This window comes from Tamandua tetradactyla, chromosome 19, assembly GCF_023851605.1.
Source record: "Tamandua tetradactyla isolate mTamTet1 chromosome 19, mTamTet1.pri, whole genome shotgun sequence".
Classification (NCBI taxonomy): Eukaryota; Metazoa; Chordata; class Mammalia; order Pilosa; family Myrmecophagidae; genus Tamandua; species Tamandua tetradactyla.
The window spans coordinates 50,578,479-50,606,158 of NC_135345.1; the positions used below are offsets into that span (position 1 = coordinate 50,578,479).

At 33.9% G+C, this 27,680-nt stretch overlaps 1 protein-coding gene across 3 annotated transcripts in view; it reads right to left on the bottom strand.

Annotated features, from left to right (window-relative positions):
* Positions 1 to 1,649: 1,649 nt before the first annotated feature.
* The window catches only part of NFXL1 (nuclear transcription factor, X-box binding like 1), a 73,455-nt gene continuing 47,424 nt past the window's right edge, over positions 1,650 to 27,680 (bottom strand). For all 3 annotated transcript variants that reach the window (XM_077136790.1, XM_077136789.1, XM_077136788.1), the window contains exons 16-23: positions 20,321 to 20,342; positions 18,411 to 18,551; positions 13,171 to 13,337; positions 11,818 to 11,887; positions 9,297 to 9,401; positions 6,033 to 6,119; positions 5,136 to 5,189; positions 1,650 to 3,231 (exon numbers count right to left, since the gene is read on the bottom strand). In XM_077136790.1, the coding sequence (XP_076992905.1) occupies positions 3,058 to 3,231; positions 5,136 to 5,189; positions 6,033 to 6,119; positions 9,297 to 9,401; positions 11,818 to 11,887; positions 13,171 to 13,337; positions 18,411 to 18,551; positions 20,321 to 20,342 (820 nt within the window). In that variant the 3' untranslated portion in view covers positions 1,650 to 3,057. The remainder of the gene's footprint in view (positions 3,232 to 5,135; positions 5,190 to 6,032; positions 6,120 to 9,296; positions 9,402 to 11,817; positions 11,888 to 13,170; positions 13,338 to 18,410; positions 18,552 to 20,320; positions 20,343 to 27,680) is intronic.

Genomic DNA, 27,680 nt, shown 5'->3' on the forward strand with positions numbered 1-27,680 from the left:
CCTTCATAGATGGGTTAAAGATGGCGTATTAGTTTGCTAGGTGCTAGAATGCAATATACCAGAAATGGAACAGCTTTTAAATAGGAACTTAATAAGTTCCAAGTTTATAGTTCTAAGACTGTGAAAATGTCCAAATTAAGGTACCAATAAGAGGTTACCTTCACTCAGGAAAAATCAATGCAGTCTGAAACACCTCTGTCAACTGAGAAGGCACATGACTGGTAACTGCTGGTCCTTGCTCCTGGTTCCATTGCTTCTAGCTTCTGATGCCAGTGGTTTCCTCTCTAAGCGTCTGTGGCATTAACTTAGCTGCTATGGGACAAAACTCTGGGATTCATCTCTTAGCTTAGCCATCTGCTGGGGCTGGAGATATTTTCTCTTTGGGTTCTGGTTATTTCCTTGCTTAGCACCTGGGATATTTCTGTCTCAATCTCTTAAAATCTACATCAACTCTAAGCTTTCTCTAAAAGGTTTAACCATTTAAAAGACTTCAGTCAGGTGCACAAGTGGTTCAGTGGTAGAATTGCTCACCTTCATGAGGGAGACCCAGGTTTGATTCCTGGACCATGCACCAACCCCAACCCCAACCCCCCCAAAAAAAGACCAGTAAACCAACTGAGACCCACCTCAATTGGGTGGAGTCACATCACCATCTAATCAAAAGGTCAGACCCAATTGGACATACCACATCTCCATGGAGATAATCTAATCAAAAGTTTTTGCCCTGCAGTTTTGAATCACTATTAAAAGAAAACAGCAGCCCCCACAAGATTGGATCAGGATTAAAACATGGCTTTTGGGGGTACATAAAAGATACAAACCAGCACAGACGGGAACTGGAGCAATAACTGTTTTAATCAGAACACCACCATCACCTTCAGCCTGGACTGCCCTTTGTGACATGTTTCCTTTTCTACCTCTACCTTTGCCTGCTTATAGTCTTTTCTTAACACTGCAGCCAGAACGAAGTCTTTAAATAAAGCAAAACCACTCCCCTGTTTAAAACCTTCTAGTGCTGTCCACTGCAAGAACACAACCCAAACTCCTTACCACAGTCTATCAGGCACTATATGAATTGGCCCTAGCATGTCTTTCCCTCTCATTCATTAAGCTCCATCTACACCAGCCCTTTTTTATGTGCCTTATCCATGTCAAGGATGCTCCCAACTTGGGGATTTTACATTGCTTTCCATCTTTCAGTTGTTCCCCTCAGATCTTCAATGAACAACTTCATATTGTCTTTCAAGTCACAGCATCAATGTCTCCTGTCCTCATTTCAGATGGATCTTCCCAATCTAGATTGCCCCCTTTCACCTCCCCCATCACTTTCTATACTATTTCTCTTTTTTTCACACCACTTATCACAGTAAAATCACATTAGTTTGTAAGTCTATTTCCTGCCTGCTCTCCTCTGCTCTTTATAAGCTCCATGAGAGTAAGGATCACCATATTCTCAATGCCTTGAATATACCTGACACATAGGAAACACATCTATTGAGTGAATATATTAACAGCTGAGTGACTTTAGGCAAAACAATTAAGCTCTGAGTTATAAGTGAAACAGAAAGAAGCTTAATTTACAATTCTTTCCCCATAAACCCATGCTCACCAAAATTCTTCCCCATAAACTGGAAAGGAATTAGCAAGAAGAGAAGCTCAACAAACAACAGATTTGAATTTGGCTTCAAGGTTCTGACCAAGGTTCTGAAACATAAAAATGGCTTCCCAGGTAAACACCTGATTACTCATAATTAACATTTATTTAAGTTGGAGCACAGTAAGGTAATGGCTTGAATGCAGCAGATCTTATTCAGAGCTTCTGATATATGAATCCAGTAAATCCACAGTTAGGAGTGTTACAAGAAATTGAAAATGAAAACATAAAGCCCATAAAGAAAGGAATGAATGTCCTTTAATTTTGGACACCAGGTTATATTTAGTTAATGTACATGGCTTTCAAGAAATTGACTTAAATCCAATAAAATTTAAAAATTCTTCATAGTTCTTAAAACATATTTCTGCCACATTTCAGTAGTTATCAATTACTATGTTCTTTATCAATTATTAGTTTTATACATTTATATTATTCCTATAACATTATAGACCTCTGAATATTTCAGATAAAAATAAATATTCTAGATTATAAATTTGGTATGAAAAATTTTAATGAAAAATTTAATCTTCAAAAATTAAATAGCAAAACTATTTAAAATTACTTACAATGCAAACAAATTTGGCTTCTGATTGATACTTTTCTATCAGTTTGTTTTCACAAAAACAATTATTTTCAGCTGAAATCTACTTATAGTATTCTCGTGAGAAGAAATGAGAACAAAATACATAAAGCTCATAAATTCTGTGCTCAGCACATATTCATAAATACTAGTTTTCTTTTTATTACTTTGAAAAGACACACTTGAATTTTACAAAACATGCCAACTTTAAAAGTTTCTTACACAAGAAATAGCCACATGTGAGAAATCTAGCTGTCATTTGTTGAAGATATATTTTCCTCTGAGAAACATACTACATGGTAATTTGTATCAATCACTAATAACCATTCTTCACTAACAAACCAATCTGGAATCTAACTATATAGCTTCATGTTACAATTTAACAGACCTTTTAGAGAATCATTTTCTTTAAAAAAAATTACAAAGTTACATGATCAAGAAAAGTATCCTTTAATAAGCAAGCAAAACATTTGAGAAATATTTCTGTTACTACACATATGGCTCAGTTTGTGGTTTGAAATATTGAACGAAACAACCCTGTTGATACAAAAGAGCACAATGGACAACATGTTATTCAGTCACTGGCTATAGCTAATGAAATATTTTAAAGTTTCAGTCATGCTTTTACTTTAAACTCTGCTAGATCACCCTTTTTAGTATGCTAATTAAGATAAAGTTTAACATTCTGTCCTTCTAACAATAGACAGGAAAGAATAAAGAGACAAATGTGAATATATGTCATGTTCAATCATATATACTTTCTAATATTTCAAACTTAACTTATCTAAATTCAATCTAAAGTATATTAAAAGATCAAGATTTTTTAATACATATCACAGACCATGTACCATGCAAACACTACAACTGAAACTCCACATACTGGAAGTAGATAATATTTATATTTTTGCCATAATGATAGTTCAACTGCCACTTCATCTCTTTTCCTGTTCTTCTTTCGACGACCTTTCAATCTGTTTTCAAAAGCCTCCAATTCGGCCTAAAATCAAACAGCATTATTAATTAATTTCAACACATACATTGATTTTAAATTTTTCATTTAAATTAAAATCAACTTGAAAAATGTTTTTAAAGTAATTATATCTATTATTTTGATTTTTTTAAAAAAAGAACCATTACCATTACTGATTATATTCAACAAATTCACTATTTAGGTGAGTTTAAAGGAAAATGAAGAGTAATAGAAGAGAGAATTTTAGACTGTGGGCTTGACTTAGATACTAAATAGAGAACCATCTGATTAATTTAGCGGGCCTTGTAATATGGACATTGATTTTAAACTTCAACATCATTAATCTATTGGGGTTCTACAAGATATAGTTTCTAACAAGTACAAGTGATGCCCAGTGAAATCTAGCTTTTTACAATGCTATTAATAAACATCAGTGGCTTGTAGGGAACTACATGAAGTAAGAAGAAAAAGTCTGCTGGAACCTGACTCTTCTCTTTCTTAAATAACATTAAAAAATACATGGTAGAAATTATTCAATAATACGCTTCACATTTTAAATCAAATTGACTATTTTCAAAAGTAGAATTAAAAACTGGCTGTGAAAATGAGTAACTGGATTATATTCATTATCAAATGTGGATTATTTTATTCTACCACTTAGAACTTAGTATACTTTCCAAATTTGGGGGATACATGATAGTATAACATATTTATGTGTAATGTCCACAAAAAGTTCTGTAAATATTTAATAGAAGGAAGTGTAACTTCAGTTAACATATCATTATTGTGTCCACCATGCTATAAACTGCACTTGAAAAAGATCTAATCACATATTTAACTTAATATTAATACAAAATGGCATTCTTTCATGAGCTACAATGTAAGAATTATTCTCAAGTGGTTCCTGATACATAGATACCTTAAAATACTTAAAAGAATGACTGACGCAGTGAAGTAGCTGATGCTTAAATGATGACCAACAGTCATCAAGCGTATTTAAAATAATGTTGTGTATTCTGTTTAAAAGGTCAGCAAGCCATCCATAATGATTGGGAGGAAGGAGGGAGGTCTTTAAACTATTTCTCATAATTTTATTTCCAGGATTCCAACCAACCTATCATTTACTGTGTTAGTTATGATAACTTCTTTTTTGGCATAGTTAGGCAAGTCAACTTTACGGAACCATAAAATCTCAGACATCATCTCAAGCAATCTTTATTTGCTATAAATTCTTTCTGATGTCTTTCCTTTAAGTCATGTAACCATTTCAATTTTCTCATTCATAAAGTTGGCAGTATGGCTTATCATACATCCTGTTTGATAAGTATAACGCATCTCAAAATACAAACTAACAAATAATTACACTATTAAGTCAAGCTACTTTTTAGCATATATGGTCACAGTGTATTTGAGCAAACAGGGAATGTACTTGTTACCCATGTATTAACAAAGGACAAGTAACAGCCATGCATTCAAGGATCTAATGGGGAATAAGGGAATGTGTTATCAAAACAAATGGATTGGTTAGTGTACAATATTTGTCTGTGCTAGATAATCTACACTTCAGAAAAACAGAACTCAAATACTTTTCGTTAAGTGAAGTCATGAGTACCAAGATATGCCTAAAAACAGATCCTATCTCATTCCCACATGCAAAATAAGGAGTTGAAAGAGAATTGATGAAAACTGGCAAGGAAGTAAATTGAGAATATAAACCATCCAGAAATAAATAAAATCTTGTGCCTCCTGCAAGTATCAGTACTGCTGGATTAAGTGTTGGTTAATTTTTATTTTGAAGAAACTATATTACTATTTTCAGTTCAGATTAGGTTTAGACTAGCCCCTAGTTTGTCCTTGGTCTATACTAGGTATGCACAAAAACTAGCAATGATGCCAAGAGACATAAATCTAGGTATCCCTTGTTTAGTTACCTGTTGTCTTCGTTTTTCCTCTTCCAGAGCAGCTTGGGCTTCTGCTTCTTTTATCTGTTTATGTACATTTAAAATTAACACACATACACACAAACAATAAAAATTATTAAAATAATAAAAGTAAATTAACAGTGTACTCATCAAATTTTATGAAGAACTTTAACATCTTCCCTCCTGGGCTCCATTAATTCCATAACAACTTTGGGAGCTTTATACTGGAACTTATTTAAATAAATAAAAATGATATATGGAAAAGTGTCACCAAGGTTCTGTCCAACAGATTTCGAGTGGAGGGAACTGTCAAAACTCACACATTTCTGCTTAATATCTATGATAGATGTTAGATCACAATCCAAAGAGTTAAAAACCCATAAAGTGGGGGAAAAGAAGTGCAATTAATAAAATATTCTAAGGCTTCTGCCTTCGGCGAGAAAGCATCACCTTGCTGATGCCTTGATTTTGGACTTCTTCTAGCTTCAAAACCATGAGCCAATAAAGTCCCAATGCTTAAGCCAACCAACTGTATGGTATTTGTCTTAGCAAAACAGAGGCAAAGAGTGACACACATGATAACCTTAGCACCAAAAAAACCAAAACTCTTATTTTTATATTAGTTAAACCAAATTTTCTAAAGGCTTAAGCTAACATTAATATAAATACTTATGTCCCACAGCACACAAACTAACTGGTATAGAGGATGGAAAGTTTAGGTACATACCAGGCAATAGAAGCATAATCAGCATTCAAAATAAGCCTATAAAACTAGGTTTTCATTACAAGAGTTAAAAATATGAAATTTTAAATTATGTTTTTAGTAATCATATAATTAAACAATAATTCCTGTAGAACAGGGAAAGGCCATTAACACATTAAAAATGGTATGTAATGCGACATTACCTCAGATGCTTTCCGCTTCATTTCCTTGCATGTTGTGTCACATTCTATTGAAACCTGATTTTCACGTACTTTGTTGCACTGTAATTCCTACAAATAATCCAAATTATAGATTTCAAATGATCTTTCCCTCAAAGTCCTAACTGTATGCTATAAAAAAAGCAAAATCCCTCTAACAGTTTAAGATTATGCATATTATTTACTTGTCATGCTCATTAAATGGTGTAGTTAGCATTAAATGTCTTGGTTCAAATGGTGATTATTTCTTTATGCTCTTTTAATTACAAAAAAAGTGAATACCATGAAGTTGAATTCACTGAATAATTACTTGCTATCACTATCAATTTAGCTCCAAATTTATTTTTATTCTTTATTTTTCCTTTTTGTTTCTTTGTATTCTCCTAAAGCTTCCAGGAAATAAAATGTTCTAGAGCAATGCTATCTAACAGAACATTCTGGGAAAGTGGAAATGTGCTATATCTGCATTATCCAATACAGTAGTACTATCCACATATGGTTACTGAGCACTTAATATGTGGCTAGTGCAACAGAGGAACTGAATTTTTTAATTATTTATTTATTTAATTTGCATGGGTAGGTACTGGGAATTAAACCCAAGTCTCCAGCATGGCAGGCGAGAAACTTTACCTGCTGAGCCACCGAGGCCTGCCCGTGGAACTGAATTTTTTATATCATTTAATGTTAATTAATTATTCAAATGTAGATATCCACATGTAGCTAGTGATAACTATGCCAGAGAGTGCAGTTTGAGAGTCTTCTGGAGAGCTACAGATTTTTCTCTCAACTATTAAATCTTTCTTTTAAAAATTTAAAGGAAAAACAAATGTTTTCATTTGCACTTCCCTACTTCCTTAACAGAACTTTGGAACATTCATCTGCTCGTTCTTGATGACCTCAATACTATGATCAATTACTGTACAATGCCATAATAAAATACTGATCTAATGAGTTAGGGGTCCTTATATTAAGTAGTTTCAGACATTGCTTTTGTAGTTCTTTTATCTACTTTTTCCCTAAAATAGTTTTAGACATTGCTTTTGTAGTTCATCTACTTTTTCCCTTTTTGCTTTAAGCATACCTATTTATTTCAGTTTCTCCTTTCACACTTATCCCACCTTTAGCTAAACTTCAAATTTTTACTTCAAATCCACAAGAGTTAAGAAATTAGATAAATCAAGTCTATGAATAAAGTGCATGTATATTACTGTAAACACTTTATACAGCTGAATTTTATTATTCAGAGTTTTTTTTTTTTCCCTTAGTTCTTCATATTTGACTGAAATTGGTGATAAATACAGTCTTATCTCCCTGGATAGTCACGACAGAGGAAAAAATAGCATGAACAGTAGACACAAAAGTATTGCATATTTGCAGACACTGTCTGTTAGTCTGAAAGAAAAATCTTTTCCGATTCAGAAGGTAGTTAGAGCACTTATTACATGCCAAGCATTGTGCTAGGGACAGGGCACATGATCAGGTAAAGAGTGTAATAGAAAGATAACCTGTAAGTAATTTGATAAGTGCTAAACTAATAACAACAATAAGAGCAGCTACTATATTTATTTAAAATAGCATGGCTTGTGCTAAATGTATACATATGCATTACTTCTATTGTTTTTTCTAATAAGCCTATGTATAAACTCTATTTCACAAAAGAAGAAACAAGATTATAGACGTCCCTAGATGGCAAAGTTTTTAGTTATGAAACTAGTACAATGAAAACCAAGAGGAAGGAGGACCTAAGTCTTCCCGAGTGAGTCAGGAAAACACATAAAGGAGGAAATGCTCGCACTGAGTATGAGTAGGACTCTAAAAAGCAGAGAAATAAAGGAAAAGAAAATTCTATTTTACTCAGAAGAAGGAACACATACATTGCCATAGACTAAGTGAGAAGTACAACATGAATTTAGGGCCCATAAGTAATAGATTCACAGAGATGACCGCTGAGGGATGACATTAGACAAGCTGGCAAAGGTTGTGTCATAAATTCCCCTTAAGTTCAGTCTATATGTACATCAACATATACATTTCTTATAAAATGCACATATTTTTCTCACATAAGTGATGAAGAACCACTGAACAGAGAAGCAGCATGACTGGAGGCAAGAAAATCAGTTACAAAGCTGTTGCCAAAATCTAGAAAAGAGTTGCTGCGAAAGTTCTAATGAACTTTCGCAAACTGCATTTGGGCAATGTCATGAGCTCTGAGAGAAAACAAGAGACATCTTCTCAGATAAAAATTGGCTTAACTAAATATTAACTATCGCCTAACTAATTAATTAAATATTAATATTAACTAAGTAAAGGTGGTCCAATTTATATTTCAACTACCAGAAGAGGTCAGGCCTAAAACTTCAAATTCAGAAGTTATGATCTGTCCAGGAAAAGATACTAAGACTAGGAAAATAGATAAAAGAAATTACCTGTAGAAGATCCTTAATAAATAGCTGTTGAATAGAAGAATAAAAAAGGCAATTTTCTAAGGGGATGAATTTAAAGAGAAGAAAAAAAAATACTAGATTTAGGGAATGCCCATAGGAATATAAAGAAAAAGGAGTTAAAACTTTAACTGAATAGGGTAAATTACAGGTGAAGAAAGAAGGTTTTAAAGGAATCAACACTGTCAACAATAAAGTCAAGGAAAATTAGAATTTTAAAAAGACTACCAGGCCACTGATACTTGAGAATTTAGTGAAACTTTTCCTTCATAAGTTCTTTTTCAGTGGGCCTTCAAATCATGATTGCTAGCCCTTTTACTCCTCCATTACCACTATGTTACTTGAAAATTAATTTCCTCCAATTCTGAATGTTTGAGGTCTTTTTAAGGTACATTTTCAAAGAATACTACTGAAGAAAAAACCCAGTCTGAAAAATAAGAGCAATAAAAGTTTATCTCAGATCACTTAATTCATGAAACTCACTTTTCACACTGGGTTCTATTTCAAAAGACTTAAATCTAGAGTATGCTGCTTCTATCCAAACAAGCGCAATGAACTTGGCTTCAATATAATATGATCTTTCTTTTACTATTAAACTGCACAAAACAAAGTAGCCAAAACTGAGTTTTAAAATAAACATTTACAGAACGAGACAAATTAATTTTAATAAAAAAAGATTTGAAGAATTAAGACCTTCAAAATAAAAGGAAAAATTAAAGCCAAAGAATTAACAAAACACACAGACAAAAAAAAAACCCAAAAAACAAAAATCTTACATGGAAAGTATTTTTAATAACAAAATATTTACCTTTTTTATTCTCTTGCAAGGACATCTAAGTTTTACTTTCTGGTTGCAATTAAAGGGACATTCACCAGGATGGCACATTTCTTTGCATCTATGTCCACAAGGAAGCTAAAATACAATAAAAATAGAGCATTTACACAGTTACATTTTCATCACACTTCTCAGGCCCCCAACAACAACTATTTTAAGAAAGAACACATCACAGTAGGGTCAATCAATCCTCGCTAATCAGTGAACCTGTCAATTGGGTTTTTCCTTTGGATATAAACTAATTTATAGAAAATTTAAATGCTCTCCTCTGCTATCTTTCATGAGTATATCTCATAACTACCTTTGTAGGTATGTATAGCCATATGACTAAATTCTGCCCAATGGAATGTACTCGCAAGTGATTTGTGCCTTAAAGCATTTCAAGAGCATACATCCATTTCTCCATGTGGTGGAAATGATGTTTTACTGAAGCAGCAATGGAAGCTTGAGTCAAAGAGAGAGCTGCCCAGCTAACCTGGGTTCTCAAATGAATACATGGAGCACAATCATCCATCTACCTTCCCTGTATTATAGGTGATTTGTTCTTAAGCCACTGACTGTATTGTTGGATCTTATTACAACTCCTTAGCCTTTTATTCTAAAACATTTATCCCTGTCACTAAATAATGAAACATATCAATACAAGAGAATTTCTCAGACTCCAGAACCTTAACTTTGAGTATAAAATAGCTACTCCACATTCAAAGTGACATACTTCTTAGTTAACCCTGGGTATGATTTGATTCTGTAGCTCAGTGGTTCTCAAAGTGTAGTCCCCAGACCAAAAGCATCACCATCATATGGCAGCTTATTAGCAATGTAAATTCCTGGGCCTCACTCTATAACTACTATAGTTTGAGGCGGGCCCAGCACATGGTATTTTTATCAAGCCCTCTAAGTGATTCTGTTGCACACTAAATTTTGAGAACTACTGCTATAGCTTTACCAATGTCAACAGGCCATAGACAATAATGAGTTCAATTAGACTCAATGAAGTTCACCTGTCCATTCCTAAATTTATAGTATTATAGTATTTCATATTATAATAGCCATTTGGATTCTTTCCAGCCTAAGCATGCATTTCTCAAAAAAGTCCAGAAATACTTTAAGCAATACTGGGGCTTCAGAACGATCTAGAATCCAAATACCATTAGCACAGACAACAAATTTCTAAATCCTAGCAGCATCACAACTTAAACATAGCCAAATCAATACTAAACTGCCAATCAGCAATCCTGAATTAAATTATATAATTAAATAATATGATTAAATTACACTTCTAGAAATAAGACATTATCAACTACTTGTTATCTAGAGTCTGAATAACATAAAAGAATATTTATGTTACAAGAGAAAATTCAGAATTCAAAGAGTTCAGAAGATTAAATCAGAAATAGCACATGCTCCTAGTGTCACTTATACAACAGAGAGGATTATTAAAATAATTATTTATTATGTGAAATTACTTCCTTTTTTATAATCTCACATAGCATTTAAAATTCCCAGGTTTAATTTCCAATCGTTCTTAAACAAATCCATCAAACACAGTGAAAGATTTAGTTAAAATGAAACACTGTTAACAAAAAGGAATACCATGCCTCTAAACAGGGTCAGAAACACTTAGATAAGTGCCTAAAGTAAAAAACTGTAAAGAAAATATGTACTATTAGTATACATCTGTAAATCTAAAGGATTACTTTTTAATGTCTATCCAAATCAAATCAATGTCACTATCCTACTCATAACCACAAAAAAGAAATCACCCTCATTACTAGATCGCCAGGATAAATCACTAATGAGATGAGTTTTTATCTTTTCATTCTGAACAATTTTTTTCTGAACGTTTTTTGAAATTTTCAGTATGAATACAATGCATAACAAATTTATATATGAACGCTTTATACTTTACTATACTTTAAAATAATATGAAACTTTAAATGTTCAATACTCTGAATGGTACCAGCACTAAATGCCACAATAATAATGTACAGAAGTATCTTCTCTGATATCATTTTTTGAAATGTCATGGATCTAAATGTCTATCCTCCCACTCTTTCCCCACACACACATCCACATGAATGTATACACTCACAGCCATTTTTTCAATAACTTACTATGCATTTATTGTATAATCGCCTATGACCCACATACTTCTTGATCAGTGTATACTTTAAGCCAAAACCACATTTTATGAGGTAGACACTACATACTTTGTTGTATAAAGTAGTACATTATCTTTAACATTGCTTTTATTTTTATAAGCTTCAAATGGCCATTCCTAGTTCTAACATCCCCAAATTTCATAGAGATATGCATCTATCCTAACCATGCATGTTACACCTTTATGAACATTGATCATATTTTGTTTCTTGACCCACATTTCTAATACGGGGGGAAAAAAAAGACCTGAATTAGGATGACCAAACAAGAAAAGAGAAAATCAAAGTGAAACAGTGCCCAAAGAACATAACATAAAAGGTTGTATAAAGCTTACCTCCTTAGGGCACTGATTTTTGCAACAACTGAGGAGATTCTTTTCATTTACATCAGCTGTGGTTATTTTTCTAAAAGTGGAAGAGGAAGTTTTGATGATATTAAGCCAAGGCCATTTTATGGCATAATCTTTCTAAAAAATAGTTCACAATTTCCATTATATATTCATAAAATTATTTTACTTATTTCATTTTTTCTCAAGAAGTATATTAATTGTTCTTATCTATAACATTTATCATCAAATTACTTAATTGCATCAAAGTCTTTATGTGCTTCCAAAAAATCAAGTGCCAAAGGGCAATCACTACAAAAAAGGAAGTAAAAAACACGCATGAACTATCATCATGCCTGGCCTCTCTCTAGTAACACCTACTACAAGCTTTCACTATAGACCAATCACAATTCAGATCTTCTTGGAGCCTTGAAATAAAAAATTAACCACTAGTGGTTTGTTATACTAAATACTAATGTAATACTAAATATTAATTTACTATACTTCTGATTAAATAACTAGACTATTCAATGGGAAATGCACCAAGCTTATTAGAAAAGCTTTTTTTCTGTTGTTTTTGGGTAAACTGTGTTATATACTAATTCATTTAAGGTCAGAAACAGACTCAGTCTGTGTTTTTATATGATTTTATATCTGACTCAAGTGAGCAACCCAGAAGTCACAATCACCAAGGAATAAAATTATTTTCTAAAAGATAGTTGAAAAGAACTGCAATAGACCAGCACTGCTTAAGTCAGTAATTACTGACAATTTAAAACTCCCTATCATATTTATCTCACTTTTCTCCATCATTTTTCTTCTTAGAGTCTTGAAATAAAAAATTAACCACTGGTGGTTTGTTATACTAAATACTAATGTACTGATCCAGCAAAATTCTAGGTTGACATTGTTACTTGAACAATCTGTTATAGTTTTTTCTAATTTTTTTGAGAGCAATAATATAACTATTTATTTGTTTATTTTAGTAATACTTTTTTTTCTAAAAAAGTTTTACATAGGATTACCAAATGAAGAAAAGCACAACTGCTGTGGTTAGTATGAAATATCTAGAAGGTAAAGTAGTCTACATACCTTTCTTCTAGGTCTCTAGTGGAAAGTCTAGGCCTCTAGGGTCTAAGGAACACAACTGAAATACACTGCCTTAAAGAATACTGTAAAGGGTGCCAAATTATAAAAAGACAGCAGTGAAGGGCAGGCCACGGTGGCTCAGCAGGTAAGAATGCTTGCCTGCCATGCCCGAGGACCTGGGTTCGATTCCCGGTGCCTGCCCATGTAAAAAAAAAAAAAAGACAGCAGTGAAATTATTTTAGTAAAATAAGAATATTTCTTCAGTCCACTTACCTACATTCCAAATACAGGCTTGTAATCTTGCAGTGACATTTTATTCTAAGCATCTGAACACATGGAGGACATTCTCCAGGGTGACATGGCAAAACACATGGGTGAGGACAACCTACAGGTCGTGTTTTAGAGCACCCTTCTTCACAGCGTAAGCATTCTGGACCAGCCTGATAAATAGTAAGGAAATAAATCTGCTAAGTGCAGAAGTCTAATGTTTCTGTATGTTAAAGTTATAAAATTTAGAGTCACTATGTCCCTTATTACACATTAAAAAAATATTTCTGCAGCTCTTAGAAATAGTTAATGCAACAGTACACATTCTCACTCTCTTAAAATAATTAAAATGGAGAATAGCAACACCATTAACATGACCATTACTCACACAGATTTTTATACCTATGAACCTCATTAAATCAAATCACCTTTAAAATGAACTTGACTACATAAAGCGTCCCTACCAAAGACACTTTACTGTTTACTATTCTTGGTAAAGAATAGTCAATGGCAGGAAAAAAAAAGAAAAAATAGAGAGTAAAATGTTATAAATCCATTTCTACCCCACAAACACACTGTCACTGAAGGAAAGAAAAGCGCAACCTTTTAACATTTAAAATTCCCAAAGCATTTAACATTTTGAGGTGTTTGTCTCATCTTGCCAAAAAGAAAAACATAAAAAGGGTAAAAAGAAGAATGACTAGTAGTTTTTTTTTTTAAAGCATCTCGAGTTAACTAAAATTAATTACATTAAAAAATAAAGGTCCCTGATAAAAATTAACCAGGCACCTCTCTGCTCTACCAGAGCTTAACATTCTTTATAGCAGGATATTGCTTATTTTTCCATGTCATACATGAGATAAAATAACTTAAAGAGCTGCAGACATGGCACTAAGTATTAAAGATTAAGTATTTTTTATCATTCCTAAGTACAGATATGATGAGAGTAGTTACTATGTCAATAAAATTCTACGGTATTTTTCACATTTAGGATTAAAAATAAAGTGTTTCAAACTATGAAAGCATTCATCTAAAAATAATTTCTATTTTTTAATTTAAAAATAATGTCCTTTTATGCCACAAATGTTTATTTAGTATTTTTCCAGGGAATATGCAAGAAACATCAGATTCCTGGCTCCACGGAACTTAAATTCAAGTAGGGGAGGTAAAGAACACAGTACAATTTTTTCATAAATGCTATGAAGAATGATAAAAAGCAAAATAAAAGAGAGTGATGCTAACAAGAAGAAGAAGTCCTATTTAATGAAGTTCTGAACAGAAATCTGTTAAATGAAGGACACAGCCATAAGACTGTCAAGTTCAGGGAAAAGGCCCTGAGTTAAGAACAAACTTGGAATCCTCAAGAAATAGCAAAAACAGAAGGAGAAATAAGCAAAGGAGAAGAGTTTATGAGTGAAAAGACAGGAAAGGCATTAGGAATTATGATCATTACAGAGTCTTACAGTCCATAGTAAGTTGGATTTTATTTTAAGAGTGATCAAAGTCTACTGAAGAGTTTTCAGTTAAGGGATGATGCCTAATTTACATAAAAAATCAATCTGGCTGCTGTAGTGAGACAAAGTGGAAGCAGAAATAATGGTTAAGGATACACAAGTCTAGATAAGAGGTAATGGATGGATGAAGACGTTCATGGTAAAGGTTAAGAGAAATGGTCAGATTCAGAATCTATTTTGAAGGTTAACCTTACAGGACTTAAAATGGAATGAGGGCAATAAAGCTAAGAAAGAAACCCAACATGATTCCTGTCTTTGACCGGCACAACAAAGTAAAAATGGTAAAATAATTTTTTGAAATGGGAAAGTCTGGGTAGGAATAGGCATTGAATCACAAAATATGCAAACTATTCCTTGGCATACATATTTTCTATTTACCATATTTTGGTAACATAACCAAAGTTAAGACCAGTCTATTTCTTTTGCTCCTTCCTGGCTATGGGGTATACCTGCTTCAATCTTCTCTTTTAACAATGTGAGAAGTGTACAGGGCTGGGAATTAAGAGGTCAGGCATACTACTTTCTTACTTGCTACTCTGTTGTGTGACTGTGGACAAGTCATATCACAACTATAAGCTTCAGTTTCCCTACCTATAAAAGAAGAGAGTTATATTGATGAAATGAGGCTGCTTTCAGCTATGGAAAAAAAAAAATCCCTAATCTGTATTTACCAAGTCATCTTCCTGGATACCTCCAAATTCAAGTTTCTAACTCTCAGGAAAGACTATCTTAATCAGCAAATACAATCAAATATTTCATGCAGTTCTTATTAGAAAGGAAAAAGTTATAGCCAAAAGAGAAATGTTGGAATACTCTAACACAATTCCCCCAATGGGAATTTAAAATATCGGCTTTTAAAATGAATTCTTTTTGACTCATTTGATATTCTGGACATCCAGAAGAAAGGCAATGCAATAGCTATACCCTAACTAGCTAAAACAATTTTGAATATTTTATCATTAATTTGTTACTTTTATTTTATAATTGAAATTTCTTTTTCATTTTACATATTTATTAAGGACCAAGACAAGAACTGATGAATAAATTTTAAGGAACACATTTTTGTACATGAGCAAGAATTACACTATGAACAGTTAGGTTGTTATGAGTTGCCATGAACAAATCAAAGGAAAAATATTAACAATGGAAGTAAATCTTTCAATAACACAGTTCTTAATAATTTAAACATTTGTAAAGTTAATGTTATTTATAATAAAATGAAGCTTAACATTTTGGGCTTATTATTCATTAAGCACACTTGCTAGTAATATTATAATTCCCTATAGAATGGAAGCCTAGGAAAAAACTTACTTTAAAAACAAAGTTTACTTTTATTTAAATTTGATAATTTGATTAACTATTTTGGGTTTTCCATGTAAAATGATAATTTTTAGAGATCTCTGAATGGTTGATTTCTCATATGCTTTAAAATACCTTCAGTTAACCATGAGCTGCAAGGAAGAACTTAACAGAGTAGATGTTTCTGAATTTTAAAAAAAAACCACAACATATGTAATAATCTCAATGTTTGAAGCAAATATTAAACCCATTCTTTTTCATGATGTACTTTGTTTAAGCATTGAAGATGGGATGTAAGGGTACCTAACCCCTATACTATTAACCATTTAATAAAAATGACTTTCCTCTTGAAAAAAAAATACTTTCAGTTAATTGCACACACACAAACTACATCCCATCTCTGAACTGCTTTTTGCTTTACTTTCCAACAAAAGACTGGATATGTGTTGAAATTATGAAGAGTCATAGTTGAGTATGAAAATAACTGAGCGCAATTACTCAGAGAACTGAAAGAACAGAAGTAAATGTGCTATTGCTACCAAACTATCTAAAAAGATATATAATTTTAGTATTTTTTCATAAAATCAAATGTCTGTAGTAATACAAGTACAGTATGTACAGTTCCACATTAGAAAGCATATTATCATGAATAAACAGAAAGATATTTGAAGCTGCTTAAACTGGTCATCTTAGGAAAGGCAAGTTAGGAGCAAGGACAAGGTCAAGAAGGAAGAAAGAAGCTATAGCAAAATGAAAAAATATTTATGGTCTAATTGTTGAAAAAATGTTTAAAACATAAATAAGCCAGAAACAAAAGAGCAAATATTGTATGGTCTCATTTGGAAAATAATTACAAGAAAATTGGGGCCTAGATTGTAAACTCTTATAACAGTCACATTTAGTTCAGAGCAATAATTATTTCTAGATTTTGAGAGACAGTGATAGATATGTATAACCTGGTATTTCCTGGAACTTTCGGTACGTGTGTGACACCTAAGGCTCAAGAGTTGGAGTTTGCAGTCCTGAAAGTCAGCACTGTCACATACAACAATTGTTAAAGAAGCTGAAAAAGAGATCAGGCTTCAATTAGAGATAAGAACAAAGCCAATCAGGTTGGGATTAAGGTAATGTAGAATACAGGGGTAAGGAAGACATTGTCTGTATTTCAGAATTTAGCTATTCTGTAAGACCAAAGGAAGAAAGGTTTATTTTTTCCAGAATCCAAATTTTCTGTAGCACATAACTGAACTCAAACTGTCTACATTGATCATTTAAACAACCCAAACACAGAGAGCCCAGAATGGAAATGAGGGCCTGTAATTCTGGATAGCATAATGTAATGCCTAGATATATCCCAGAGTATGTTAAGCAGATAATCAAAAAGTACTGGCAAAGTCCCTTGAAGGATGGGAGAAAATAAATGGAACTATAAACTTTACCACAGTGGAAACACTTGATAATGTCTCAAACATTAGAAACTCCCAAATCAATAGGGCAAGCCCTTGATCTTGAGGCTTGCTCTTGTGAAGCTTATTTATGTAGTGGAGAAGTTTAGCCCACCTATAGGCATGCCTATTTCCAGAGAACCTATTTTGTTGCTCAGATGTGGCCTCTCTCTAAGCTCAACTCTACAAGTGAAATCATTACCCATCCCCCTACATGGAACATGACATCCAGGGGTGAAAGTCTCTCTGGCAATGTGGGATATGACTTCCAGGGAAGAGCCTGGCTCTGGCACCATGAGATTAACAATGCCATCCTGACCAAAAGAGGAAAAAGAAATGCAACAAATAAAGTAGCTGGCTCAGAGAGTTCAAATAGAGTTGAGAGGCTACTCTGGAGGTCACTCTTATGCAAGTTTCAGTTAGACACTGCTACCTAACATGGTTTGCCAAACCCTAACCAAAACCATGCCTGCCAGCCCTAAAGAATACCTAGGGTTTTACTGAGATTCTACAGGGGTTTCATGTACCATGATTACTTTCTAGAAACCTACAACCTCCAGATGGGTTCCTAGGCCAGATAAGTCCTGAAACCCACGCCAGCCTCTCCAGAACATCCCATATTATTGACAGCCCCTTCCAACATGAAAAAGTTGGAACGGGCACAGACCAAACAACCGTACAGATTGGGAGAAAGATCAAAGGGAAAGGTGGAATTATACAGAGAAGATAAGGTTTTTAACAAATGAGTATGATTGCTGAATCATTACATGGATCTATCTTTTTAGGCTCCAGTGTCTTAGAGCAGCTACAAGAAAAATCTAAAATTGTGAAACTATAACCCATACCAAACTCTGAAATCTGTTCTACAACTAATTGTTGCGGTATGCTTTAAAATATATTGTTTTTTTGTATATATGCTATTTTTCACAATAAAAATACGATTAAAAAAATATTTCATGCATATATACATTTAACCTAAGGACCTTACCTTGTTTTTGTCAGTGCAGCCACCAATTTCAGTTATTTTATGGCATTCTTTCATACAAGTATGATTCTGACAATCCAAAGTTCGTCCACAAACTCTCTTACAAGAGTAGGGTCCTACAGCATGGCATGGCAATGGACTCACCTAAAAAAATAAAAAATAAATAAATAAAAGGGAAAATCAGCACAATATACACATTCATAAATCCCTGCACCCATATTTTTGAAACGGCCCCACCATCATTTGACAACACATTTCACAAAGGTTAATAAATCTCCATTTGTACTGGAGGCATAACAACTAAAATCTATGAACTCAGCACTTTGATGAGTAATAGTAAGGAAAATAATTTGACTCTCTGTATCACTCATTACAATGGGAATCAGAAAACATGCCCTTCAGACTTAGATATTTGAATGCAAATTAACTGAATGACCTCAGAGAAGGTATTTATCTTCTTCATCTCTTAGTTCCTCTTAATCTTCCTCCTAGAACTGCTGTGAATATTGAATAAGGTAAAGTGTTTGCCTGATGTGAAATAAGGACTCAACGACTAACGGTATTAAAGAACCAATGAAATCTATCAAAAACTTCCAAATAATGGATAATAAGAAGCAAAACATTCTGTTTCTAAAATGGAACATTCAATAATGACTGTGTTGTGAATGTACATACACAGGCTAATTTTCAAATAAAAACATTGCATGTTTTAAAAATTAATAGACAAGAAAACTATAATAACATGGAATCTTGAATAAAGTGTAAGATCTTGTTGGTTTGTATAGGCTAGTGTGGTGCCCTGATATCTCCCAGAGTAATTTAGACAGGGAATAAAAAAGTATTTGCAAAGTCCCACTGGGGACTATGAAGAAGGTAGGAAATATTCCACTTCCCCATCTGGGGAATCCCTGAAATTCTCACAAGCACTGAGGACAACCAACTCAATAGGTTGACTGCTTGATTTGGGGGCTTGCCCCTGTGAAGATTATTTCTGCAAAGGAGAGCGAAGCCTACTGATAATTATGCCTAAGAGTCACCCCAGAGAATCTCTTTTATTGGTCAGACGTGGCCTCTCTCTCTAAGTCAACTGACAGGTAAACACACTGCCCTCACCTCCTATGTGGAAGGGGTGTAAATCTCTCTGGCAACATGGGACCTGACTCCCAAGGATGAGCCAGGACCCAGCATCATGGGAACGAGAAAGCCTTCTTGACCAAAAGGGGGAAGAGAGAAATAAGACAACATAAAGTCTCAGTGCGTGAGAGGTTTCAACAGAGTCAAGAGGTAATCAAAAGAGTCAAGAAGTTATCCTGGAGGTTATTATTATGCATCATATCAGTATCCCTTTTTAGTTTATGGTGTACTGGGAGTGGCTAGAGGGAAGTACCTGAAACTGTTGAATATGTTCCAAAAGCTTTGATTCTTGAAGAATATAACTATATAGCTTTTACAATGTATCCATGTGAGTGTGAAAACCTTGTGCCTGATGCTCTTTTTATCCAGGGTATGGACAGATGAGTAGGAAAAAAAATAAATACATAAAAGGGGGGATAAAGGGTAAAAACTGGATAGATTGAAATACTGTGGGTTAATAAGAGAGAGGGATCGGGGTATAGTATGTATGAGTTCTTTTTATTTCTTTTTCTGGAGTGATGCAAATATTCTAAAAATGATCATGGTAATGAACACACAACTACGTGATGATACAGTGAGCCACTGATTGTATAATATGGCTGGACTGTATGTACGTAGATATTTCCCTATAAAAATATAAAAACAAAAGTTAACAGACAAGCTCTTACACCCTTTATAACACGGAAATAACAATACTTTGACTTTTTATTTCTAACAGTCCTGGTATTAAAGAGTTAGAAACTTCAAGCTTTATTCAGTAATGACTGCCTATAACTCACCTCATGCTTCCCAAGACATTCCCTGCAAGGAAAAATAAAATGAAATGAAAACATTACAACTTCTTCAAAGAAGACTTAAAAACAAAGATGTTAACCCTGCTGGTCTGTTTTACCAAGAATAAAAAATAAAAACATGTAATATATTTGATTAAATAAAAACAAATGTCACTACAAAAATGACATTTGCAATGTGAAACAGGTTACGTACCTCAAATTATTCAAAGAATTTCCATTCTTCCATAACTACTTATACACTCCAAAATATTTTCTGGCAAAAAGGGGAATTTTTAACATAGCTATGATATAAGACCACTTAAAACTTTCAAATAATCTGTAATAATGAAAAGCCTTTTTAAAATTTCAATGTGACAGGTCGCGGTTGAGGTAATTTAGAACAGAGGGGTAAGAAAGAGATTGTTTATATTTTGGAACCCCACCTACTCTTTGAAACCAAGGTTAAGTGTATATTATCCAGAACCTAAATTTTCTGTAGCACATAATCTAACTCAACCTGTGTGGATAACTCATTTAAAAGACTGAAACACAGGGAGTCCAGAATAAGAAGGAGGGCCTTCAATCCTGTACAGCTTAATGCAATGCCTGAATAAAGCCTAGAATATATTAAGCAGATAATCAAAAAATAATGGCAAAGTCCCTTGAGGGACAGAAGAAAAAATAAACTATTAAATTTTACCACCAGGGAAACCTGATACTGCATCAAACATTAAGGACACCCAAAACAGGCCAAGCCCTTGATCTTGAGGTTTGCTCTTATGAACCTTGTGCATGTAGTGGAGAAGCTTAGTCTACTGTAGGTATGCCTAAGAGTTACTTATGAAGGACCGCTTTTGTTGTCATATGTAGCTTCACTCTCTCTAAGGCCAACTCTGCAAGTGAAAACATTTTCCTGCCCTCCCAAGTGGGACATGACATCCAGGAGTGAAAGTCTTCCTGGCAGTGTGGGAGATGACTCAGGGATGAATCTGGCCCTAGCACCACCGGATCAACAATGCTATTCTGACCAAAAGGGGGAAAAGAAGTGTAACAAGGTATCTGTGGCTGAGAGAGTTCAAATAGAGTTGAGAGGCTACTCTGGAGGTCACTCTTACAGAAGCTTCAGTTAGACATTGCTGCCTATCATAACTTGCCAATCCCTAACCAAAACCACTCCTGCCAATCCTAAAGAACATCTAGGGCAATAAATAAGATTCTACAAAGGTTTCATGCACTAGGATAACCTTCCAGAAACCTACAACCTCCAGATGGATCCCTGAACCACGTAAGTCCTGAAACCTAGAGGCCCCAGTCTTTCCAGAACATCAGCTAGTTTCATCTACCTACCCCATATTACTGACAGCCCCTTCCAACATGAAAAAGTTAGAATGCACATAGCCCCAACTCCCTTAAAGAGTGGGAGAAAGATCAAAAGTGATGGTGGAGTTATACAGAGAAGGTCGGGTTTAACAAATGAGTATGACTGCTGAATCATTATACTGATATTCCTTTTAGTCTCTAGTATCTTAAAGCAGCTAGAAGTAAAAACCTAAAATCGTGGAATTGTAACTCATACTAAATTCTGAAATCTGTTCTCACCTAATTGTTGCGCTGTGCTTTTCCATTTATTACTTTTTTGTATATAAGTTATTTTTCACAAAAAAGTTGACTGTGATGATAAAAAAAATATTTATTCCTTCTAGCCTCCACTGTTCTATAAAGCAACTAAAAGGAAAAGTCTGAGATGATGGTATGGTAGCCCATGACAAACTCTGGGATCTGTCCTATAACCACTTGTGGAAGAGTGCTTTGAAAATTTAAAAAAAAAAAAAAAATTTCAATGTGATTATTATTTGAAATACGAATTTCTTTGGTATACCACAACCTATAAAAATTATGATTTGAAGAAAACCTAGCATAGTAAGGACTTGCAGAGCTATAATGTAAGACCTGATAACAAAATGCTACTTTTGCCATCAGACCACCTTTTAAAAGTTTAATGTCATTTTTACATGTCTACTATATGAGAAGTAATAGCATGGGGAACAGATCCTAATAAAATTCATTCTAACATGTACTGAATGCCTCCTCTGTGACAAGAAATTATCCTATCCATAGAGGTGGTAGATTTACAGATGAATTCTACCTTTGTCCTCAAGGAAGTTATGATAGCAGAATGCATGTTTTTTTTCATTATTTCATTATTGTTAAAATGCTTTCAAAATTTGAATTTTAATGCTAAAGACTAAACAAGTACAGAACAAATACTTAAAACCCCATCTCCATGAATAAAAGATGTGTTTAGGTCTCAACAATCCTTAAATTTGAGAACTATAATCAATCACCTTTCCTCCAACTAAGATTCAGCTCTTCATGTGTCATACTAAAATTTAATTTAAAAACCCAAATTTTAATATTCACATACTGATAGATATAATCTGGTCATAACTTTATACACTTAACCTCTAAAGACAAGAAAACATGCTCCTGATGCATTATTTTGCAAATATTATTTATCAGCTTTAGATGGTGACATTTTTAAAATAAATTACATCTGGATAAAGAATCTAAGCAATAAAAAAGTATGCTTTTATTATTTCCCCTACACTGACGGATTTTATTTCTTTGGCTAAAGGTCAAACAAACTTCATCAGCAGCATGCTAGATCTCAGTGCTCCAAATTAGTTGATACTTTTTTTTAACATTGCAAAGTTTCATTTTAATTTTCTCTGCTCATCAATGACTCTGAAAAATAAAAACTGACATGCAATGTAAGAGGCTAAAATGGCTGCTGTGTAAAGGCAATGTTGAGACCACTGAGTATCTGTATATCTCTCAGATAAGGGGCACTGCTCAAAATCCCCCCCTACCACGAGAAGGCAGAAGGTGGAGGGGTCTGGGACAGAGGAACAAACAACCATCATCTTCACTCAACCATCAGGGTTGGCAGCCCTAGCCAGTAGCCTAGGGGTCAAAGGTGGCCCAAGGTCTCTGACTGAGTTGACAGAGATCCCAAGGCAGCCCAGGTATAGTGGTGTTGAAGGGACATGCCAGGGCAAAAGTTTCAGGAAGGGCTTCATGCCAACCTGAGGAAGCCTTGGCCAATACCATCTTTCCACTCCAGTCTTCCCTTGACTGACTAAGTTAGCAACTTACTAAAACATCTGTTTGGATCACAGTACCTATGAATATTGTATACTTTGAAAGATAATACATTTGCAAAAAAGTCACAGGAAACGGATAACAATGATTTTCACAAAAAATTGCTTTTTAGTTTGTACAAAATGGAACTAGAAATTAATTGAATTTATATTTAGAAATTAACTGAATTTACATTTAAGTGTTAATTCATCATAAATGGAGCTAAAAATTAACAAGCTAGTTATAAGAAACTGGCAAACAAGTGGTGGCACTGTAAACTACTAAATATGGCAAAACAGGGTTTTAAGACCCTAATCCTCATTCCTTAATTTATAAATAAGTCTTTTTCTTTCCCCAGTCATTTTTCTGATTCCCTGACCAATTTAATCATTGCTCATATCATCCTGCCAGGCAATCAAAAGATTTCCAAGAGCCCAAACAGTCAATATACTAGAGCGAAGATTCTCGACCTTTAGCGCAAATCAGAATTAGATTGCTGTCCTGACTCCTCACAATTGTTGACTCAGTAGATCTGGGTTGGGACCCAAGAATTTACATTTCTAATAAGTTCCCAGGTAATGCTGATACTGCTGGTAGATTCTACAAGAGCATCAAAATAACTGGATGAGCTCTAGGCTGAGGTAGCCAAGAGACACGAAGCTGAGTTTGGAACTCTTTCTCCTTGAGAAGCCAGGTGGACTGCAAATAAGCTGAGGGTGAAAAGTAAAATGGGATTTAAAAGTGCTGAGGAAAAGGAATGAAGGACAGACTGCTACCAAAGTGACACAGATAATAACTGGATGAACATCAGAGGGAAGGAAGGGAATAGAGAGGAAATTCCAAGTTTTCCCTTACTTAATCTCTTTCCCTCAAAGCAGCAGCCACCTCATCAGCACTAACCATTAGCCTGATTTATAGTGGGTAATTCCAGGTTTACTCTGTCGGCAGTAAGAAATTAGTGAACATTTTAATGAAAGGAATAACATGATTAAATTCAAAGTTTAAAAAACTACTTTGGCAACACAATGGAAAATTAGAGGGGATCTAGAAAGTCTGAGTACCAGATAGGGGGCTATTGTAGACATCTAGTTAAGACACAATGAATACCTGAATTAGGGTGGTATGTGAAACAAATAGAAGACAAATTTGAGAAGCTATGGAAACAGGAGTTATTCTTCAACTGAGTGTTGAGGACAGGAAACCAAAGCAAAATGAAGTCAAAATAATTCAATGGGGAAAAGGATGGTCTTTTGGACAAATGGCATTGGGACACCCAGGTAACAGCATGGAAGAAAAATGAAACTGGACCCCTACCTCATACCATATACAAATATTAATTCTAAATGTAAGACCTATAAATAAGAACTAAAACTATTAAACTCTTAGAAGAAACCATCTCTGATACTGAACTAGCAACAAAAGAAAATACTGAACTTGCAACAAAAGAAAATACAGATAAATTGTTCTTCATCAAAATTACAACTTTTGCACAGCACAAAACACTATAAGGAATGTGAAAAGACAAATCACAGAACAGGAGAAAATATTTGCAAATTAGGTATCCCATTGGATGAATTGTTCAGAATAGAGAAAGAACTCTTACTTTTCCCAAAGAAAGTACAAAAATGGCCAAGAAGTAGGTATGAAAAGATGCTCAATATCATCAGTGATTAAGGAAAAGCAAACCAAAACCACAATAACTGAGATGGTGTTGAATCTGTCAATTACCGGCATGTTACCAATATGCCGGTAATTGTTCTAATCCATGAATGTGGAATGTCTTTCCTTTTATTTAGGTCTTCTTTGATTTCTTTTAGCAATGTTCAATTTTCTGTACAAAAGTCTTTTGCATCCTTGGCTAGGTTTATTCCTAGATATTTAATTCTTATTCTTAGATATTTCAATTCTTTTAGTTGCTATTGTAAATGGAATTTCCTTCCTGACTTCTTCAGATTGTTTATTGCTAACATCTATAAACACCACTAATTTTTACGTATTGATCTTGTATTCCACTACTTTCCTGAATTCATTTATTAGTTCCAGTACCTTTGTTATAGATTTTTCAGGATTTTCTACAAATAGAATCATGTCATCTATAAAATCAAAAGCTTTTGTTCCTCACAGGACTTTATCATGAAAATAAAATGAAAGACTGCACAACAGGAGAAAAGATTTGGAAACTACATTATCTGATAAGGGTTTAATATCCAGTATATCTAAAGAAATCCTTTAACTCAACAACAAAAGACAAACAACCCAATTAAAAACAGGCAAATAACTTGAACAGACATTTCTCCAAAGAAGATATATAAATGGCCAAAAAGCACAAGAAAAGATGATCAACATCATTAGCCATTATGGAAGTACAAATCAAAAACAAGAGGTTCCATTTCATACCCACCAGACTGACTACTATTAAACAGAAAATCACAACTACTGAAGAGGATATGGAGAAATAGGAACACTCATTCATCACTAGTGCGAATATAAAATGGGGCAGGTGCTGCAGAAGAGAGTTTGGCAGTTCCTCAGAAAGTGAAGTACTGAATTACCAAAAGAACTGGCAAACCCACTTCTAGGTATATACCCAAAAGAACTGAAAGCAGGGACTTGAACAGATTATTTGCAAACCAATGTTCATGGCAGCATTATTTACAATTACCAAATGACGGAAGCAATCCAAGTCCCCATCACCAATGAATGGATAAAGAAAATGTGGCATCACACAATGGAGTATTATTCAATTGTAAAAAGGAATGAAGTTCTGATACACGCAAAAATATGGATGAACCTTGAAGACAGTATATTGAGTGAAATAAGTCAGATACAAAAGGACAAATACTGTATGATCTCACTGACACTAAATAATTAGAATAAGCAAACTCAGAGTCAGAATCTAGAATGAAGGTTACCACAGGACAGAGTGGGGGTAGAGAGTTAAGGCTTAAAGTGTACAGTATCTTTTGGGATGATAGAAAAGTTTCAGTTATGAATGCTGGTGGTGACAGCACTACATTGTGAATGTAATTAACAGCACTGCATTATATATTAGAATGTGGTTAAAATAGAAAATTATAGTTTCATATATATTACTAGAACAAAATTTTTTAAATCCATGGAACTGTACAATACAGTGAGCCTTTAGTTAAACCATGGATTACAGTCAACAAAAAATTTAAAAATTTAAAAACATGAGATACCATTTCATACCCATTAGAAAGGTTAAAATAAAAAAGAAATACAGGGTAGGCCACAGTGGTTCAGTGGCAGAGTTCTCGCCTGCCATGCTGGAGACCCAGGTTTGATTTCTGGTGCCTGCCCATGAGGAAAAAAAAGAAGAAATACAATAAGTGTTGGTGAGCAGCAAGATTACTTTCCAGAAACCTACAACCTCCAGATGAGTTAGGCCAGATAAGTCCTGAAATTCAAGAATATCAACTAATTCTATGCCCCTATCCCATACTATTGATACCCACATGAAAGTTAGAATGGGCATAGCCCAAATATCCCTAAAGATTGGGAGAAGGATCAAAGAAGAAAGAGAATTATAACAGAGAAGACAGGATTTAACAAACAAGTATGACTGCTGAATCATTATATTGATATTTCTTCCAGTCTCCATTGGAGCAGCTAGCAGAAAAAATTTAAATTTTGGAACTGTAACCCATAACAAACTCTGAAACATGTTTTATAATTACTTGTTATAACGTACTTTGAAATGTATTGCTTTTAATACGTACGTTATATTTCATAATAAAAAAATCTTAAAAAAAAAATTAGCATGCTGTGTGCTCCTTGGTGGGGCTTGCCCAGAGTGGGGCTCAAATTAAAAAAAAAAAAACCCATAGTAGTTTTTGCAGAATGTTCTGGTTAATAAGTTGGGGTTGTGGTGGGGGTGGGTTCATGGGTCTCCTTTATTAAAGCTTTGTATATAATATATTAAGAAAATTCTTTTTAAATAAGCCTTGATGAGGATAAGGAGAAATTGGAACCCTTGTACATTGTTTTTGGGAATGTAAAATGGTGTGGCCACTTGGAAAACAGTTTGGTATTCCTTCAAAAAACTAAACAGAGTTCCCATGATTCAACAGTTCCATTTCTAGATACAGAGCCAAGAGAAATGAAAATATATGTTCACATAAAGTTATACACGAATGTTCATAGAAGCATTATTCCCATTAGTCAAGAAGTGGAAACAAACATCTGCAAATACTAAATAGGCCAA